Source organism: Erythranthe guttata, chromosome 2, assembly GCF_056151865.1.
Source record: "Erythranthe guttata isolate IM_541 chromosome 2, IM_541, whole genome shotgun sequence".
In the NCBI taxonomy this organism is placed as follows: Eukaryota; Viridiplantae; Streptophyta; class Magnoliopsida; order Lamiales; family Phrymaceae; genus Erythranthe; species Erythranthe guttata.
The window spans coordinates 16445224-16466615 of NC_142534.1; the positions used below are offsets into that span (position 1 = coordinate 16445224).

The 21392-nt window shown below is 35.1% G+C and overlaps 3 protein-coding genes across 3 annotated transcripts; 1 reads left to right on the forward strand and 2 right to left on the reverse strand.

Annotated features, from left to right (window-relative positions):
* Positions 1-2109: 2109 nt before the first annotated feature.
* LOC105963670 (protein transport protein Sec61 subunit beta) lies at positions 2110-4184 on the reverse strand. The gene is made up of 2 exons (XM_012988103.2): positions 4056-4184; positions 2110-2570 (listed from the first exon to the last, which is right to left on the reverse strand). The coding sequence occupies exon 2, from the start codon at positions 2566-2568 to the stop codon at positions 2320-2322; it is 249 nt and encodes an 82-aa protein (XP_012843557.1). The 5' UTR covers positions 2569-2570; positions 4056-4184; the 3' UTR covers positions 2110-2319.
* A 4547-nt stretch (positions 4185-8731) lies between these two features.
* LOC105963671 (F-box protein At5g51370) lies at positions 8732-11391 on the reverse strand. Its single transcript, XM_012988105.2, has 2 exons — positions 9900-11391; positions 8732-9274 (listed from the first exon to the last, which is right to left on the reverse strand). Exons 1-2 carry the CDS (start codon positions 11138-11140, stop codon positions 9007-9009), a joined length of 1509 nt encoding a protein of 502 aa, XP_012843559.2. The 5' UTR covers positions 11141-11391; the 3' UTR covers positions 8732-9006.
* Positions 11392-16644: 5253 nt separating this feature from the next.
* Positions 16645-19713, forward strand: LOC105963672 (transcription factor UNE10). Its single transcript, XM_012988106.2, has 6 exons — positions 16645-17104; positions 17204-17918; positions 17988-18089; positions 18233-18298; positions 18969-19334; positions 19432-19713. Exons 1-6 carry the CDS (start codon positions 16998-17000, stop codon positions 19537-19539), a joined length of 1464 nt encoding a protein of 487 aa, XP_012843560.2. The 5' UTR covers positions 16645-16997; the 3' UTR covers positions 19540-19713.
* Positions 19714-21392: the final 1679 nt, after the last annotated feature.

Below are 21392 nucleotides of genomic sequence, written 5' to 3' on the forward strand. Positions count from 1 at the left end.
GCTGAAATAAACTTTAAATATTTTTTACGCTCAATATATAATATAAAATATGTTTATTCATAAGTTGTCAAAAAATAGTTCACATGAATATGGTTTCACTAAGTTTTCAACAATCAAGCAAAATCATAAAAAATCGTATACTAGCACACGTTTTTTGCTAAAAAAAATGCTCAAACGTTGAAATATTTTTTGAATATTTTTGTACGCGTAATAAATAATATTTTAATATAAAATATGTTTAATCATAAGTTGTTAAGAGTTCATATGAATATGGTCTCACTAATTTTTGATCAATCAAGCAAAATCACAAAAAAAATATATTATAGCACACGTCTTTTGCGAACGCTGAAATAATTTTTAAATATTTTTCACGCTCAGTGTATATTATAAAATATGTTTATTCATAAGTTGTCAAAAAATAGTTCATATGAATATGGTTTCACTAATTTTTCAACAACCAAGCAAAATCACAAAAAATTGTATACTATAGGACAGGTTTTTTGCTAAAAATGATCAACCGTTGAAATAATTTTTAAACATTTTTTTATTGTCTCACTAATTTTTGATCAATCAAGTGAAATCACAAAAAAATGTATACTATAGGACAGGTTTTTTGCGAAAAAATGTTCGAACGCTGAAATAATTTTTAAATATTTTTTACGCTCAATATATAATATAAAATATGTTTATTCATAAGTTGCCAAAAAATAGTTCATATGAATATGGTTTCACTAATTTTTCAACAACCAAGCAAAAAAATGTATACTATAGAGCACACGTTTTTTGCTAAAAAAATGCTCAAACGTTGAAATATTTTTTGAATATTTTTTTACGCTTAATATATAATATAAAATATGTTTAATCATAAGTTGTTAAGAGTTCATATGAATATGGTCTCACTAATTTTTGATCAATCAAGCGAAATCACAAAAATATGTATACTATAGCCCACGTTTTTTGCGAAAAAATGTGCGAACGCCGAAATAAATTTTAAATATTTTTTACGCTCAGTATATAATATAAATATGTTTATTCATAAGTTGTCAAAAAATAGTTCATATGAATATAGTTTCACTAATTTTTCAACCAAGCAAAATCACAAATATTGTATACAGCACACGTTTTTTGCTAAAAATGCTCCAACGTTGAAACATTTTTTAAACAACTTTTTACTCTTAACATATAATATAAAATATGTTTAGTCATAAGTTGTCAAGACATAGTCCATATGAATATGGTCTCACTAATATTTGATCAATCAAGCGAAACCACAAAAAAAAATGTATACTAGCACACGTTTTTTGAGAAAAAAAAAATGTATACTAGCACACGTTTTTTGAGAAAAAAATGTTCGAACAATATATAATATACGCACAATATATAATATAAAATATGTTTATTCATAAGTTGTCAAGAAACATTTCATATGAATAGGGTTCCACTAATTTTTGAAGAGTCAATCAAAATCACAAAAATATCGTACACTATAGCCCACATTTTTTGCTATAAACAGCTTGAAAGTTCAATATTTTTTAATTTGTTTTTACCATCAAATAAATAATATAGAAGATGTTTATTCACAAGTAGTTAAGAAATAGTTCATCTGAATATTTTTTCTACTAATCTTTCAACAATCAAGCTAAATCATAAAAATACCTCAAAAGTGCAAATTATTTTTTAAATATTCTTTTACGCTCAAATATAATATACAAGATATTTATTCACAAGTACTCACGAAATATGTCATCTGAATATAATATACAAGATATTTGTTTCCGCACCCTCACAATTACCCCTTCTAATAAATAATATTTATTCACAAAAACTCACTTACATAACACATGTTTTTCATTAATAGATATCCAACAATGTAAAAAATTTGTAGTGTTTTTAAACCTTCAAATAAATAATACAGACAATGTTATTCACAAATAATTAGTAAAAAACTTCACCTAAATTTTTTTTTTATAAATTTTTGAATTTATTAACTATGCTAAATGAATAAAAAACTATAGACTATCACACAACTTTCATGCAATATTAACATTTCCAAACAGCATACAAATAAAATATCAAAGTATTCAAGTGCATGAAAAGACACAATGAAAATTCACCAAAATAAAAATAACTTGAGCAATTGTCAATTCTCTGTAGTCCTCATTTTACAGCTACAACTCATAAGGACCTGCTTTCTTTCTGCTCGATTACTACAAATTAAAACTTCTCCGTAAAAGCATCCAACCCGACTAATATCCTTTTTTTCTTTTAATTAGTTTTACTTAAGTCCAAAATTCGCCAAGACAAAAAGTAACTAGAGTCTTACTCTTTACGGACAAAGTAGAGCTTACCCATGACATGGAGTATCGCAACAAAGGCTATGAAACCAATGCTCATTACGAGCACAACGTTTGGAGAAATCTTAAGTCCTGGTGCATCGTCTGTGTAAAACTGGAGCATGGTCCCACTCGCCCCGCCAGTGGCACCTCCGCCAGCTGTTCTTCTGCGGCGAAGATTAGCGGCAGCAGCTGCTGCAGTTCCTCTCTGGGGAGCGGCTCCACCTGTTGCCATTTCTGCACACCATAGGTTTCAAGATTCAGGCACCAACACAACATATGTATATAATATTGTCAAGAATCAACAAGCAACATATTCCTTGAAAGTTCTAATGAAAACGAAATGCAAACAACCGAAATAGATCAACAAGAGAGTTTGAAAAAAAGAAGCTATTATTTCCAACTACACTACCAAAACATCTTCAACAAGGAAAATCTAAATATCAAATACATTATAAGACGACCCTCCCTTTGAAAAATTACGAAATGGAGAGCAAGTAGAAAATAAACCATGTCCTGATTGGTACAAACGGAACCAAAAAGCGTACACATGTCCCTGACAAGCATAAATCTTCAATTTTATGAATCCATTGACAATATTTCCCGTTATTGATGTATTTTTGATACCCATATGAAGGACAATATTCTCCAAGTACATGCCCTCAGAACTAACAGAAAAGCATGGAACCCTTTCCTCCACAGTCTCGACATCTAAACTACAAGAACATGTTTCCTATTAGCCTAATAGTTTAAGCCTCGTAATTTTAAGAGCCTTCACAATCACCCATGGTAAGTTTTATAACAATTACGTCAGAACAAACCAAAATTCAACAAGTAAATGCATGAGATTCCAAAGCATTCAATCACACACACACACACACACACACACACACACACATATGCAGCCTTCACAATCACCCATAGCATGATCTATAGGAAATACCTAAGAATCAACAAAGATTCAACACACAGATACATGAGATATTATTTAAGCCCACACACACACACACACACACACACACACACACACACACACACACACACACACACACACACACACATACACATATATGGTACAAGTAAATATACATTTGCATCTTCTTAATGAAAGGTAAATAACACGATCCACTGTTTGCATGCTAAAACTTCAATCCAAGTATGCATAACCTAACAATGTTATTTTAGAACGAAACTGAAGAAAGAAAAGCCGAACAATAATTTGACAGAAATTAAAGCAAACAACTAATAACACATTCTAATATAGATTTACATCATTATTCAGCAAAAACTTAAGAAAAATCGATCCACATCTGGAAATGAATTTCCAGATCTCACGATTCCGATCAGAATCAAAACCGTTTTTGCAGGCGGACGAAAAAAATAAAATAAAAACAACAGTTACAAAAATAGAAATTATTTCAGAATATTATACGAAATTCGATAAATAAAAATAACACTAAATAAGTTATTTACGATGATTTCGATCTAAAAAATTTCTATAAAAAAATCGAATTCGAATCATTAACGATTCCGATCAGAATCAAACCGTTTCAGTGCAGGCGGACGAAAATAAATCAAATCAACAATTAAAACAAAATAGAAAATAACTCAATCACAAATTAAAATAATCAGTGCCGAAGATGCAAATATACATCCGAATTATGAGAGAGAGACAAACGATTAGTTCGAACGAGAGAGAGGCGGAGAAGTTCTGATGCTAACCTTTCTTTCGGAAATTTGAAATTCGATAAGAATTTGCACTCTAGGGTTTTCTGAATTTCGGATCGCTCGAACACAAACTGCAGAATTCTTTTCTGTTTTCCTTTTCATTTTCCCGATTTAGGGAGAAATATTATATACGTATGAACACATGTCCTAGCCAATGACAGTTCGCCACGTATGTACAATGAGGCAGGTAATTGGCTGACTAGGAAAGAAATTGGGTCGGCCAATTTGGACCGATATTTTAGAATTGTAACAAGAAAATTATTGTTGATTTCAGTTTCAGTCCATAATAATAAATATAGGGTTTATTAGGGATAACCCCCTTGTTCATATTTTCTAATGAGGTAGATCCAATTTTTTTTCCTCTTTTTGAGATAGATCCAATTTTGCCAACTTGGCAAAATATATTATATAATTTGCCTTTAATACCCCTGTTTTATTTTTAAACGGCATTTATTTCCTTTACTACGTGATTTGAGATTTGCTGATAAGTTGCCTAAAATCACGGAATAAATTACGTGAGATCATTGGCCGTTATATCAAATCTTGTACAATATTTTTCGAAGGTTCTCTTCAGCGTTCCAGCGGTTTTTTATCGTCTTTGAAGATTTCTGCACCGTCGTTGAAATAGGATCGAATTTGAGCGTTCGTTGTTGGACGTTGTTAACCGGGTATGAATGCGTTATTCGTTTTTATTTTTCGCTCAATGTCTAGGATTGTCGATTACGGTGGTTAGAAATTTTTAAGAGTTGTGTTGTTACTTGATTATATTAAGTAGAACGTTTTTTAACAAAATTATTCCGTCATATATACATCGTTATTTTTTGGCGGATGATGTTTGTTTGGAAGAGGATTGACAGAGTTAGATGAGGATGGTTCACGCATATCGGACCAGAGTTGTTTTATATGAACATCGTAGTTGGTTTACGCATTAATTGAAATAACTGTCCGCTGTCGTGGAGTTCATGAGTCTGATCCCGGTCGATAGTTGGTTTATTTGTTTATAACAGCGGATTTTAGGACGCTGGGTAGTACATTAAAATATATTTCGTAGTATTTTTTAAGTTATCGTATGAATTTTGCATTTTAAGTTTATTTTTGATCATATTAATATATTTTTTAGTATTCTGCATTTTTAATGTCGTATCATGATTCAAGGTTTTTATCGATGGCGAATTTTGTACGGATCTTGTTGAGATTTGGTGGGTTGGTTGCTATAAAGAGGTGTTCGAATCGTGTACATTTTTTTTTGAAGATTTATCCAGCGTTCCATCGTTTTAATCGCCTTTGAAGATTTCTCCACCGTCAAGCGGGTATGAATGCGTCTTTTTTCGCTTTTATTTTTGCTGTATGTACAGGATTGTCGTGTACGGTGGTTAGAACATTTTTAAGAGTTGTGTTGATACTTGATTCTATGAATTAGAACGTTTTTTAACAAAATTACGTCGTCATATATACATCGTTATTTTTGGCGGATGATGTTTGTTTGGAAGATGATTGACAGAGTTAGAAGAGGATGGTTCACGCAGATCGGACCAGAGTTGTTTTATATGAGCTTCGTAGTTGGTTTATGCAATAATCGGAATAATTGTCCGCTGTGGTCGAGTTCATGTTTTTGATCCCGATCGATAGTTGGTTTATTTGTTTATAACAGCCGATTTAAGTGTGCTGGGTAGTACATTAAAATATAGTTCGTAGTCTTTTATAAATTAGCGTATGGATTTTGCATTTTAAGTTTATTTTTGATGATATTAATGTATTGTCATTCAAATGTATTTGCAGTCTATTTAATCATTTTTTAGTATTCTGCATTTTTAATTTTGTTTCATGATTTTAGGTTTTTTCGATGGCGAATTTCGTACGGATTTTGTTGAGATTTGGTGGCTTGGTTGCTATAAAGAGGTGTTTACGATGTAATGGCTCGGTAACTTCGGTTAAGTTTTAAACTGTTGTAATACAGTAGTATACTATTATGAATACCGTATGATACTACCATTATCATTTTATTATACTATATTAATGTACTAGAGTTTTTTAACTCGACATATTGGTTTGATTGTGTAATGATGTGCTTTATGTATTTTATCAAAACCCTAGATTGAAATTATGGGATTATTAATGTACTATTTTATGGGTTATGTTGGAATACTTTACGTTGGTGTTGTTCTCAATGTTCTTGTCATTTCAGTGGTATATTGTTTGTAACACAATTCATATCACTACTATAACCGTAATATACTATCATAGCAGATCAATGTACTATATTGAAATTATTAATATACTATGTGGTTGAATAATACGGGATCCATAGTCGATTAACGAGATCCATAGTCGAATTAGATCAATAAGATAGTTTATTACATGATATAAGGAAAATTACCCTAATTGATTAGTATTTCAAACAAACATATTATTCAGTTTCCATATATATTATTATTTTTTCATATATATTATTATTTACCTTAATCGTTTTCATATAATAAGGAAAATTACCCTAATTGATTAGTATTTCAAACAAACATATTATTCAGTTTCCATATATATTATTATTTTTCCAATAGTCAATTAACTAAACCCATAGTCGAATTAGATACATGGGATAGTCTATTAAAAGATATGAGATAGTCTATTAATTTTAAAACACAAATCCGCCGTCGTCACTTCTCAAATCTAGGGTTTTGATGATTCTTCGGCCCATAGTCGATTAACGAGATCCATAGTAAAATTATACCAGTGGGATAGTCTATTAAATGATATGGGATAGAATACAGATGTAAGTCGACTATGCATCTCGTTAATCAACTATGGGCCGAAGAATTATCAAAACCCTAGATTTGAGTAATCCTAGATTTGAGTAACCCTAGCTTGGAGCAGTGACGGCGACGGCGACGGCGGCGGCCAATGACGATATCACTTCTGGTGAATGTCCTGCCCATCAATTGTTGCAATATCACTGATTTAGTGCTCGAATTCGGTATGCGATTATAACAGATCTGCAATTACACAAACGTGATAGTCGATTTAGCCAAAACATATCAACAAATCGATGGATGATAGCGATTCAGCGAGTGGCGACGACGTACCTACGACAGCTTGCTCGGAGTGCACGAAAATCGTCGTTTCACGGCAGTGCAGACGTCTTCCCCTTTCAATCGGCCGTACCGGGAAGTTGCTCTGGGAGGTTTTGCAGTTTATTCGATAGTGGATTTGGGATGATAGTGATTTAACGGGAAAATAGGAAGATATTTGATTTTATTTCAAAAGGTAAAGTAACGAGTTTTGTGGGATTTGATTGAGGGTAATTATGTAATTAGGAAAAGTTTGGACTATTATCAAAATGGCAAATATAAATTTGGGTCTACCCCTATTATTTGAATATTTAAGGGGGTCATATCTAATAGACCCATAAATATATTAATATTATTATGAAGTTTGACATTGTCTTTTCAATTGTTGCTATAAAATAAAACAATTACTAATTTCTTGATTTCTTTTAAACTTTCAGTAGAGTTAATTGATATATATTTTTTATGGGATATAAATTTTAAATTTAATTTATTTTAATAAGATAGTCTTGATGAATTTAGTTACATATTAAATATTTCCATATCTTCTTTTTATGTGGGGCCGGTAATTTGGATCCAGTTCCATGGATCCAATCAAATTCGGGTCACATTAAATCTAGTTAGAAATGAATTGGACCGGACCAAGTTGACAAATCCAGTTTTCAAGAACACATTGAAAAATTCTTAAAACTTCCCAATTTCCGCATCTTCTACTCCACCACCACCACAATCTCATACTTCCCCTCCTCCACCAGTGGCAGTTCTGTACTTACTTTGTGTGTACATGTGTGTATCAAAAGTGCGAATATGTGTGTGTCAAAAGTGGGTCGTTGAAAAGTGTATTGGAGTGTGTGTGTCAAAAGTGCGTAGCTGAAAAGTGTATTAGAGTGTACGTGTCAAAAGTGTGTATGACTATGTATATGTGTGTTGAAAAGTGTGTTGGAATGTGTGTATGGACGTCAAAATTGTGTCCAAGTGTGTGTTTATGTGTGTATATGTGTGTGTGTCAAAAGTGCGTTGTAGTGTCTTTATGTGTGTGTGAGCAGAAATTTGTGTAAGTGTGAAAGTTGAGTATAATAAATTTTGAACCTCATAAGTTGAGATATTAAATCATATAAGTTGTGATATTAAACCACATAAATTGAGCTAAAGATGCAATGGATCCACGTGGATCCATCCGAATCAATCCAAGTCCAATCCATTCATACAACTTGATTTCGGATTCAGTTGTTTTTGTATCCGATCCTCATGGATCCAAATCAAAGCCGGTCCAAGTTGAATAAATCGCCACCCCTTAACCTCGTCGTCTTGGTTTGCAAAATAGAACTAGTCAAAATAGCCCAATTGTACAATTAAACGAACCATGCATCAAGTAAGTCCTAATATGCACTTCACTTTGACTTGTCTAACCAGTTTTTTTTTTTTTTTTTTTTTTTTTTTTTTTTAAAACAGAAAATTGTCTAAAATTACAGATGAAGATGATCCCAGCTGACAAAATAAATTTTCAGGGTCCTTAATTGGTTTACAGTTAATGAAAATGACTAGACACAAACCAACCAATTAGCATGATAAAGCGTCGTCTAAAATCACAATAAGCATCAGCAGTCGAAGTCGAAGGAACTGAGAGAATACTCATCTTTACTATGTTACAATTGCAAAGTAATGAGGTGTAATGTAAAATCATTTCTATTCCAAGTAAAAAGTCCTAAAAAATAGATAACAATATATCAACTTTTCGTGAATCGAAACAAACTACTTTAACTACATTAAAAGAGTGAACTCTATTTTCGGGACCAAAAAACTACACTCTTAACAAACGAGAGATACAATTATCGGGAAAAAAAAAACTAAAAAGAGATACAGGCATAATATATCTCCTACACTTACTTTCTCCTCAAAGATCGACCACCTTTTTGTCCGATTCCTGTACCTTCAAGACTAGCTGATAGCAGCGACTTGGAATCGGGCCGCCACTTCAATTCTTTGAGAACGGAAAATAAAGTTGATAATTCGGGTGTTATTTCGCTGTCTTTAATGTTGTTACACGAGATTACTTTAAGCCTATCGAGATCTTTCCAAAACAGAACTACTGATTCTAATCCTTCTGTTGTCAGTAACGAGCAGCCTTCGAGCGATAGAGATCTTATACTCCTACAAAAAAATTAAAAAATAAATAAGTAACAGCGTTCATCAACATTTGTGCAAATGCAAACGACAGTCGCCTTACATCAGACGATTCGGTTAAATATAAAGCATTATTTATTATGCAATGCATGCGATACTAAGATCATGAATATCGGGCCAGATGACTACTGTTTCCAATAGCTTCAACTAATTGTATGCCTCAATTTGTATAAAAAAATCAAGATTTGAAAATTGTAATGCCACTTCAAAAATTTTAGGCAAAATTGAACTAAACAGCAATATTTCCTATATTACAATGTCAATAATTAAAATAATTCCAAATACAGCAGCTTAATTAGAAAGGGTATTAACACAAATACAACTGTGCACATATGGCAAAATATTTTCGACTAGATGAGGGCAGAGCGATGATTTCTAGACAGGAGATAAGTGCAATTTTATTTCCTTATTGATGCAGGCCGATATCGAAATATAACTACTTTCAATAGCCAAAGTGAATGACTGCACTGCAATATTTTTTCAAAACTTCCGTTAGCAAATATAGCAAAATACTTCGTTTTTGTTTTGTACCTAAAAAACATTTTTTACGAATACTATCTTAACAGCACAAACTTCAAACCACAGTTCATACCTAAAAACGGTTGCAGCAGCAAACATACTGTTATCCAACCCCCAACAATCCTCAACAACAAGCTTCCTAATACTCCGGCAAATTAAAAACAACGCCCTAACACCCTCTTTGCCCCGCATTTGACACCGCCTCAAATGCAGCTCTTCAAGCATTGTACACGATCCTAAATACTCATCCGGTCCAGGATTTTCATCAATGCACTTGCAAGATTCGATCCTCAAAGTCTTCAAATTCCCACAATACGACAAACCCGATAGCCAACCAACTTCCATCCGATGACTGCAAATAGTCAACTCTTCCAACATCTGACAACACATTCCGATCGCCTTAATCCCCTCATAGCTCCCTTCACACCCCACTAACTCGAGCTTTACCAATCTTCTGCACCCTTGTGCCAACATTGTCATTCCAATATCCGAAACCACCGAATCATAAACCCCGTTTAATCTCCCGATCAATTTCAAGATTTGCAAATTACGGAATTTGGAGATGCCCCTCAATGCCATATCACCGCAGTAATGCAGCTCCATTTCCTGCAGCAACTCACACTCATCGCCCAAGAAACTTAATCCTTCTTCGCTGACATTCATTAATGCTATTTTTCTCAAGTTTCTGCAGCCCTCGGCTAATACACGGACCCCACGAACGATTGTTTTGGAATCCAATATCTCGTCTTTCCCAACAAAAAATCCATCACTTTCCAATACATCAGGATTCAAGTGAACTTCGAATAACTTAGTACTCAACAAAATCGACGAATTCCGCTCGAAATTAATACTAGCCGGCACGATATTAATGTCAATTAAATTAGGGAATCGAAAACTTAACCTCCCCGATTCGAGAAACTCCCATTCCAATAACCTAATCGATTGAATCAGCTTCCCGCATAGCAAAGACCACCTCTTGCAGACCAACGAATTGGAAATGTGCTGTTTCGCATCCGGAATAGAACTGAAAACTCTGAGCAACAATTCGTCGGACAGCGAACTGGAGTAATCGGGCGAGTCGGAAACCGGGTTAGGGCTGAAGGAATCGGACTCGGCTTCGGACCCGGAGTGAGGAGTTGTTGACCCGGAGTTGGAAATGGACTGGAGGCGCATTTTGAGCATGAAATGCTTCAACGCCTCGTTCGGCTCGAACCGGTCGCCGGAGAAGTGGTCGGACCAGCTGCCGCGCCGCTTGTTCTTCACCACCGCCTTGCTCGGGTCAAATACGGGGCTTTTGTCAGGTGAATAAGACATTTCTCTGAGTTAGGGTTTCTGTTTTTTTAGCCTACAAATTATTTAATGCATCGCCGGTCCCTAAACGACGCCGTTTTATCTCAGAATATATAAATATATATATTGTGTGTGTGAACTTCAAGAAGAGTTCTGCGTTTTTTGTGTGTGTTTGTGTGTGAGAGAGAGAGTATAAAGAAATTGGGAATTATTTTTTTGAATTAATTTTATTTTTCGTTTCCTTATTTTTGTGTGAAAATTAGAAATGATTGAGCAGATGAGATTTGTGGGGCGCCGAATGTTTTTGCTGTTTGTATGAGGGAGCAAATTCGGGCCGGGTTTTCCTGCGGCAAGGAACACGGTGTTTCCTTTGTGCTTCCACCAATTAGACCTTGCCACGTCACGTAAAACTATGTGTCCGGGTAACGTGGCTGTAGGTAGTTGGTTGATGGAGTGACGTGGCTTTATCATAATAATACCAACAACCTCAAAACTAGAAAAGATGGGGCGATCTAGTAAAATACAAAAAGTGGATTTGGGGAAAAACTTTAGGGTGTGTATGGTTTAACAATAATTTGTTGGTCAAATTGCACAAACCTTTCGTGCTAATATCTAATTACGAAAAAATTCTTCTATAACACGAGCACCCTTCTAAATTAATGGGATATAAAAAATCCTAACAAAACGTAATAATTATCTAAAATACCCATTTATCAAAATAATTAATCGAAAGACAATTTTTTTTGTTCATAAATTCAATTTTCTAATTTTCTTACATTTGGCCTCCTAGGCAATATAAAACCTTACATCTACTGACACAAAAAAACGAATAGTTAACAATAAAGAAAAAATCAAAAGAAAAAGGACTTTGAAAAATATGATTGTGTGAAAGAATTACAATTGTTTTACAAATCTTACAATTATAGTCCTAAGGGTATTTTGGTCATTAGATATTCTATAGAATATATCTAACTTTGTTCGTATTGACTTTGTGAGGATAAACCTTTATAAATTAATATATTATGAACTAACAAAGTCCAATTATTCAACGAAATATTAAATATTCAAACATTTTTTATCATGCTGTTAAACTTCTATATATTAATATATTAAGAATCGACAAGGTTCTATTATTAAGCTAAATATTAAATTATTAAACTAATAATTGATTACATTTTTTTTGGAACCAAAATAAATTATTGTTTAAATAATTTATCAAGATTGTAATGTATATCCAAAAATATCCGGGACAATATTTGCCAAAGATTAAAAGGATGGAAAGAGAAGTTGTTGTCCAAAGGGGGAAAAGAAATTCTGCTTAAAGCTGTGGCTCTGTCGATTCCTTCTTATGCAATGGGGTGTTTTAAACTCCCCTCATATTTTCATAAGGAGATCGAACAACTTATGGCCCAATTTTGGTGGAAAGATACAAAGGGGCGGGGCATTCATTGGGTAAAATGGAGAGAATTATGTAAAAGCAAGCAGTCCGGGGGTTTGGGATTTCGAGACCTCGAAGCTTTTAACATGGCTCTTTTGTCTAAACAATTGTGGAGATTATTAGAGACACCATCGAGCCTAATAAGCAGAATATTGAAGGCTCGGTATTATCCAAATTCGAATGTACTTGAGGCCAAACTTGGGTCTAATCCGTCCTATACATGGAGAAGTATTCTAGCCTCGAAATATATCATTGATTCTGGTCTACGATGGCGAGTGGGTAACGGAAAATCTATTTCCGTTTGGAGGGACAAGTGGTTGCCGAGGGAATCCACGTTCAAACCAATTACACATAGAGGTGTTCTCCCATTGAACATGCGGGTTTGTGATTTGGTTCTAGAGAATCAATGGAATACTCAGCTCCTTAAAGAGCATTTTGTTGAAGAGGACTGGAAGAAAATTTTGTCTATTCCACTTGGGAAGGACGGAAATGAAGATGTATTAGTTTGGCATTATAATAAAAATGGACGATTTTCGGTTCGTAGTGCATACCATATTGCATATCGAGAAGAGGAGACGAACCGAAATCCAGCATCTAGTAGCTCTTCCGGAAACGATGGTTGTAGCTGGAAGTGGCTTTGGGAAATGCAGCTCCCTACTAAAATCAAGATTTTTGCATGGCGTGCATGCAATAACCTGCTTCCTACAAAAGATAACTTAAGGAAACGAAAAATTATGTCGGATGACTTGTGTGCGACGTGTACTACAGTTGGTGAAGATTTATCCCATTGCTTGGCTTTTTGCTCCTTCTCGAGACAAGTTTGGGCGTTAAGTAACATCCCGATGAAGGTGCATAATTGGGTAGGTACAACGGTGAAGGAATGGATTCTTTATATGAGGAGGTCGACGGATGACGGTCAATTCCGCAATTGCATCTTGATTTGTTGGGCGTTATGGTCGTTTCGAAATAAAAAACTTCATGAAGTAGTGGTAGTGGAAGCAATGGAAGTTGTTACTTTCGTTCGGCATTACGTTGAGATGTTGAATAATCCTGTTGCAAGAGTCCTTAATGTGACTAGATCCAATCCGATTCCCAAATGGAGATGCCCTGAGCCGGAAGTGATTAAGCTGAATTTTGATGCATCAGTTAACGTTGCGCTGGGAAGTGTGGGTATCGGAATAATGGCGAGGTCTCATACGGGAGAATGCGTAGGTTGGTCGTCACATTTCCTGTTGCAAAGTCTTGATCCAACGTCGGCGGAAGCTAAGGCTGCATATTATGCGATGATCTTTGCACGAGAGAAAGGTTGGCGAAAAATTATTGTTGAAGGTGACTCAAGTACTGTAATATCATCGATTAATGGCGCCACAGAAGATCGATCAATGCATGGGACTATCATTGCAGATATTCTTGTTGCTAAGGGCTGGTTTGATGGGTTCTCTGCTAGGCATATTAATAGAAAAGGGAATCAAGTTGCACATGAAGTAGCTCGACTTTCACTTAAGGGTCCAAATCTTTTACCGAATCTCCCTTTGGTGATTCAAAATATTGTAAACTTTGAAGCTGAAGATTAATATAGTCCAATGTTTTATCTCAAAAAAAAAAAAAAAAAAATGTATATCCAAAATCTTTGGCAATTAGCATTGCCATACAGATAACGGGCCTTTATACCCAAGTGGGCCTATATGTATTTCCAGTGGGTCAAGATAGGTGAATTATGGCATGTTAAATCAATCGAAATTAATAAAATCAAATAAAAAACATTTTAGTGTTATATGATATTTCTTAATTCGATACATATTTACTGATTGATTTTTTTAATTAGTGGGAGTATGTGGTGAAAATTGAAATTAGCAAAATGAGATCGAAAATTAGAATTTCCAATAATTTTATTTTTAAATATAATTCGATTTCCAATATAAATTATAAAAAAAAAAAAAGAGATAACAAACACCATAATAATAAAAGATAACTTAGATATAAAAAATAATTTAGATCGAAATTCGAAAATTTAGTTAAGATTCGCAATCAATTTTCTTTCCTTTTGGTGTCATCATTTTTTCATCTCCATAACAAGATTGTGTGTATTAAATTAAACAATAAACAGCACACTGATATCAGTGAAACCACTGGTAGAAGGAGCGTGGTTTGGCAGCTGTCTCCCAGCGCGTGAGGAAGACACGCTGAGCTCCCAACACCACCGTGTCTAATGCAGCTTCAATGTGCACAAGGAGTCGACGCGTGTCCAGGTCACTGCGTCACGGCTCCAGTCCAAAGTTTCGGTTCCCGACGCGCAGTCCCACTTAACGCCTCTTGACTATGCGGCAGAGATATTACCCCGCCGGCCGAATTTTAGTTATTATAAAATTCTTATACTAAAATTTCGATACGCCAATATTCAGCCGGAACGGAGTTTCAAATTTTTGCCTGAATATTTGTCAATGCAACCTCTGAAATTCTGATTTCCGAATATTACAAATCTTTTTGGATTGAAATTTAAATTATATATAATAAATTTAGAATTTTTGATTTCCAATCCGATTTAATTTTAAAATTAATTTCGAAAAATTCCGACTTTTTTCATCCAAAAATACACCTATAAATAATATATATTATATAATACTTATTTTCTGAAAAATACACCTATAAATTTTTAGATTCCGAAAATTTTGGAATCGATCGGAATTGACTTTGTACTTTCGATTTTTTTTCAAAATTTTCCAAAGAGCCTAGCTAGTTTCGATCCGATCCATCCAACTTTCATCCCTAATTCAGACTATTCAATATGTACCAAAATTTCAGTAATGTACGCTATGGTAATAGTGATATTATCAATTTATATTTTTAAAATATTTATTGAGTAACGTTGTCCTACCAAAATATACGGTACAATATGACACGATAATTATTCTGTAAAACTATTTTGTTAAAGAGTTGGTACAGTTTTGTAGCTATTGGTAGGGCAATTTGATTTAAAAAAAAAAAAAAAAAAGAAACACACCTTTTAAATAATATTCTGCATATAAGTGCTTCCAAAATCTCCAATCATGCGTCTATAATTAGTAAGTATTATACATCACACATGACGTCAATTTATATGTGCGTTAAAAAGTGTAATCGTAGGCACATTAAAAAACAAAGTCTAATTTTGGGTTTTTATTCCAAAACATGAGCCAATATTTATGTATGCACTGAATTTATGTTACTTCTAACTAAGAGGGTGTTTGGCTAAGCTTATAAGATGTTAAAAGGAGCTTACAAGATGTTTTAGAGCTTATAAGTTTTTCTAAAGTGTTTGGTAAATTTTTAGAAAAATGTCTTATTTTTCTTTAAAATAAGTTGTTGGAGAGCAAATAAGATCTTTTTAAATAAGTACATCTACCCCACCTTTTTATTTAAGATCTTTTAATGAGTAAAAATAGTAAATAAGCCCATTATCCAAACACTCTAAAAAATAATTCTAAAAATAAGATGTAACAGCTTATCAGCTCTTAAAACGTCTTATCAGACGTAAGAGCTTATCAGCTGTTTAAAATAAGATTAGTCAAACACTCTCTAAGTCTATACTAAGAGCCTGTTTGATTGAATTTAATTTAAATATATGATAAGATCTTACATTCGATAAATTGTTAATCTTATTTTTAAACTAATTTTTAAAGTGTCTGAATAATGAGTTTATAAATTAAATATACTAAACATAGCTTATAAACTTTTAAATATCTTATAAGATTAGTCAAACATCCTCTAAGATTAATTAAAAGAAGAGACGTTTGATTATAGAATTTCAAACCACAACTTTCTCATACAAACTCCAATTGCACTAAATCACATCGTAGTTATTAGTGCTAACTCTTTTTCCACGCGTTTCGACAAATAAGTTCAGTGAATGTATCATTGCAATTCTAAAGTAATAAATAATTTTTAACTAACCACAATAGGACACTTGTTCTCTTATCCATGGCCATGTTACACTTTAAATAAATTTGTGCTTAATTGGCATGGGCTTGTGGTCTATAATCATTGAATATTAATTACCTTTTAGTTTCATATTAAACCCCCCCCCCACCCCCCCCCACCCCCCCACCCCCCCCACACACACACACAATCTCTATCAAAGAATAAACCCAAATTTCAAACCCCCAATCACAAACCACCTTTCACTTTCCTCCCATGGACCATGCACTAATTGCATTGTCTCTCAATTTATGCTTCTTCTTATCTATTATTATTTCAATCCTCAGTCAATACCACATATATTGAATCCATACATAAAGTTTTATTATAATATTCCCTCTTTATTTTTTTTTCCCAATAACTAATATCATATATTTTGCTCCAATTGTGCAAACATATATAATTGACTCTCAACAAATTATATATATATATATATATCTTGCAATAGTTTTGAGAAAGAAAAAAAAAAAAAAAAAAAATCGAAGAAAAATGAATCAGTGTGTACCGAGCTGGGATTTCGACGACAACAACTTTGTTCCGCCTAGGGTTAATTTTCATGCTAACGAGCATTCAAATTCAACCAATCATGTTCCCTCGTAATTGATCCCTTCTTTCGATTTCTTGATTAATTGTGCTTATTTATGCTCTTTATTTAAGGGAAATATTTTATTTTTTTTAATTTTTTTTGTAATTAGGTTGGACTATGAAGTGGCGGAGCTAACCTGGGAAAACGGGCAGCTAGCCATGCACGGATTGGGCCAGCCGCGCGTGGTTAACAAACCTACCCCCTCTCCATCACCCACTAAATACGCCACGTGGGATAGGCCACGCGCCGGCGGAACACTTGAGTCCATCGTCAACCAAGCCACCGGCCATGCCCAGCTGCCCAAATCCGCTGCGGAGGGCGGCGACGTTTGTGACAACGATCTGGTACCTTGGATCGACCACCACCGCGCTGTGGCCAACCACGCCGGCGCCGCCCGCACAGACGCCGACGCCTCCGTCACCATGACGATGGACGCGCTCGTGCCGTGCAACAACGGGAATTTACGCCGGAGCACTCATGAGAACCAAGAACGCCACTCCATGCGGTTGCCGCTGGGCCCCGCCGTCGCCGGAAATGGTGGAGGCACATGCATGGTGGGATCGTGCAGCGGCGCTGGCATCCCACGCGCGGGAATCAAAAGGAGGAGCTGCAGAAACGACGATGATCGGAGCGTGAGCTTGAGCGGCAGCGCAACGTGCTGGGGCAGCGACGGCAGCCGCCAGCTGACGGTGGATACCTGGGAGAGAGAATTCGGCGGCGGGTTCACGTCCGCCACTTCACTGGCGTCGCCGGAGTACACGAGGACCTCCGATGACCGTGACGACTCCGTTTGTCACAGCATATCGCATCAGACGTGTCATGAAGTAATTATTAATTTAGTTGATCTTTGATTAATTTAAAAATTAATTAATTAATTAACAAATTAATTGCAGAGGAAGTTGGAAGAAGAAACGGGCAAAAGAAAAGGAAACAGAGAATCATCAGTTTCAACTAAAAGAAATAGGGCTGCCGCAATTCATAACCAGTCCGAACGTGTACGTTCCTCATAATTAATTCTTCTCTATTGCTTTATATTATTTCAAAATTAAATTAATTAATCCAATTATATATATACTTATATGTATATAGATAGATAGATGTCAATTAAACAAATTGATTTATTATGTATATATATCAGAAAAGAAGAGACAAGATTAATCAAAGGATGAAGACATTGCAGAAGTTGGTCCCAAATTCCAGCAAGGTACGAAAACTAAGGCACACATTTTTTTCGGTGCTTTGAACTCTCATCTTTTGACTTTTGGCCCCCAAATAAGTTTTTTTTTATTCATTTGACATCCCTAAACTCAATAAAAGAATTCCACGTAGGAAAATCACAAGTTAATTAGCAGACACTGATATTAATATTATGTGCTGTAACGTGGTCCAATATTTTTTGGTGCACCATTGGTCCTAGTTCACACCCATATACTATAATCTTCAATTCATGTCAATTCCCTATTTTCCCAATTGGTAGCCAATTTTAGTTTTTAATGAAAATTAATAATATATATATAGGGTAAATTACACTTAATTATACCCCTGAGTTATACTAAAATAACTTTAAAGTCCATGTAGTATTGCTAATTACAACCATACCCCTGAAACACTTGCCGAAGCCAATATTTCATGTCCTGGGAACCGATATGCACTATATTTGTAAATTTATAAATTCTTCTATAAAATAATAAGGATTTAAGAATTGTTAATTACGAAAGTTATGTGACCCACTAACTCTATGTCGTTTCCACCAGTACTGCCTAAAACTAATAGTCCGTTAGGATTTCTGACAATATTTTAGGGATGTAACTGTAATTAACTACGCTACATGGACCTTAAAGCTAATTAGAAAACGGTAATTATTGTGCATGCAGAGTGATAAAGCGTCAATGCTGGATGAAGTAATAGAGCACTTAAAACAGCTGCAAGGTCAACTGAGTATAATGAGCAGGATGAACATGACGTCACCAATGATGCTGCCATTAGCAATGCAGCATCAGCAGCAGCAGCTTCATCAGTTGTCTATGATGGGTATGGGGATGGGCATGGGTATGGGGATGGGTGTCAATGTCATGGATATCAACGCCATCACCCTAGCGGCGGCGGCCGCTGCCGCCGCCGGAATGCCGCCTGTCATTCATCCCTCTGCCGCATTCAACAAGCCCTGGGATAGTCGTAACCCCGGCGACTGTTTGCCGCCGGCGGACCCTTTATCGGCATTTCTTGCGTGCCAATCCCAAGTAAGTTAAAAAAATTAAAATGTGTTTTATTATTTGGTTGAATAAATAATTAAATTAATTTAAATGTCGATTTAACTATATATTTATTTGGGTGCAGCCAATGACGATGGACGCGTACAGCCGGATGGCGGCTTTGTATCAGCAGTATCAATTACAGCCACCTGGTTCCGGATCCGGTTCTGGTTCTGGTTCTGGTTCGCGGTAAAATAAATATTTTTATACATGAGTAAAATTAATTGGTTTATGTTTTGTAATTTTTTTTAATTTTTATTTTCGATTTTGGATATGTTTTAATTTCAAGTAATTAATTGGAGAATTAACCAAGCTTGAGCTGCTTTGTAAATTGTAAAATATGAAAGAGAGCTTTTCATTATATATATATATATATATATATATATATATATATATATATTAGTTTAATTTTCGTTTTGTTTTTAATCTTTTTTCATATAAAATATAAGTATAAAACTACAAATTGGAATTTAATTATGAATTATGAGAAGATGTTGCCCGAAAATTTAGAACAATTAAACTTGTGCAAGTGTTCAAAAGTCGTGGTCAACCATTTTAAGAAAAAAGATTTATCATTAGTCTTTACTATTTTTGTAGGATTAAAAGTTTCACACTTTCTTGTAAAATTGGATGTTACACCAGATTATATATTTTAAGTGATTTACAAATGAACACCAGATTATTGCCATAAGCACAAATATACACATAAATGTGTATAATTATATACTGCAGATTAACAGTAAAAAATTATGCAGACATGTTTTATTGTGTGTAACATCAAATCTTCCAACTCTATCCCATCAAGATAGAAGAATTTTCCTCTTTCTACATTGACCCAATCCATTATAGAAATTAATCATCATTCTACATTGACCCAATCCATTATAGAAATTAACTAATTTTGATGATGCTAAAATATAGCTCACCTAGGGTGGTGTAGAAAATGAGCTGGGAGAGCAAAGCAGATCAGTAGCTTGCCAACTTGATGATCCTGAGGTCCCTGCAAAATGAGCACACATGAACTAAGCCGGGGGTTGATCCGGCGGAAACCCCTCCGACGCTCAAGTCAGACATGCTGATAGTAGAAATAGTCCAGAGAATACGTATTGTAGTATTGCTCAGTTAATAAGACGTACCTTAATAAAATGAGTAAAACCTCTATTTATATGTCGTTTATTGGGTTGGGTTTGCTTTGTTGGGCCCAAGCCTTACTTGAAGGTGTTTGGCCCTCGGTGATATTAGTCTTCGATATCGGGCTCGTAGCCCAGTAGGTAAAGAAATTGTAGGCCCATTGGGTTGGCCCAATTAGGCATATCATTAAGCCCCCCACTCTCGAGTCGATGTGGGGGCCATGTTGTGATGGGTCTCAGATCGTGTCGAGAGTAAAAATTGTAGAAGTCGATCGTTGGCGTATGGCCTAATGGTATGCGAAAATGCGTTGGAGCGTGTGTCGGAGGGGCGTGAATGCGCGTTGGCGCATAGCGCGACAAGGTTGTCGCGATGTAAGTTAATTGAGTCGTCGGTTTTGTCCCGCGACGATGTAGTAGCGAATTATCTCCTCGTGGGAGTTGTCTTGTCGCGGGGTAATAGTGTTGATCGAGTTATCTCCTCGTGGGAGTTGTCTCGCGATAATGTAGTAGCACGGATCAAGTAATCTCCTCGTGGGAGTTGTCTCTGGGGTAATCGAGTTGATCGAGTTACGTCCTCGTGGAAGTTGTCTCTAGGGTAATCGAGTTGATCGAGTTACGTCCTCGTGAAAGTTGTCTCACGATAATGTAGTAGCACGGAGCTAGTATTCTCCTCGTGGGAGTTGTTATTTTTCGACATTGTCAATGTTTTGACGCGTTGCTTATATGTGTTTACATATAGCCTTGTGCGTGATGTACTTGAGGAGGGGATCGGACTCTCAAGATTTTTTTTATGGGGGTCGTGCCCCTTGTTAGACCTCGTGGGTCTTAAGTATGTTTGGACCGTGGCCACGTTTTAATGAATGACCCATCGAAAACAAGTAGATAAATTTGAGTAATCAAGCTGGCCAGGCTATAT

Bases quoted from the DNA above. Each gene is read 5' to 3' on its own strand.
- LOC105963670 (XM_012988103.2), bottom strand. From the start codon at position 2,568: ATGGCAACAGGTGGAGCCGCTCCCCAGAGAGGAACTGCAGCAGCTGCT.
- LOC105963671 (XM_012988105.2), bottom strand. From the start codon at position 11,140: ATGTCTTATTCACCTGACAAAAGCCCCGTATTTGACCCGAGCAAGGCG. The intron at 9,275-9,899 runs GTATGAACTGTG...ATTTTTTTGTAG, and splicing joins GCTGCTGCAACCGTTTTTAG to GAGTATAAGATCTCTATCGC.
- LOC105963672 (XM_012988106.2), top strand. From the start codon at position 16,998: ATGAATCAGTGTGTACCGAGCTGGGATTTCGACGACAACAACTTTGTT. The intron at 17,919-17,987 runs GTAATTATTAAT...AATTAATTGCAG, and splicing joins CGCATCAGACGTGTCATGAA to AGGAAGTTGGAAGAAGAAAC. The intron at 18,090-18,232 runs GTACGTTCCTCA...TATATATATCAG, and splicing joins TTCATAACCAGTCCGAACGT to AAAAGAAGAGACAAGATTAA.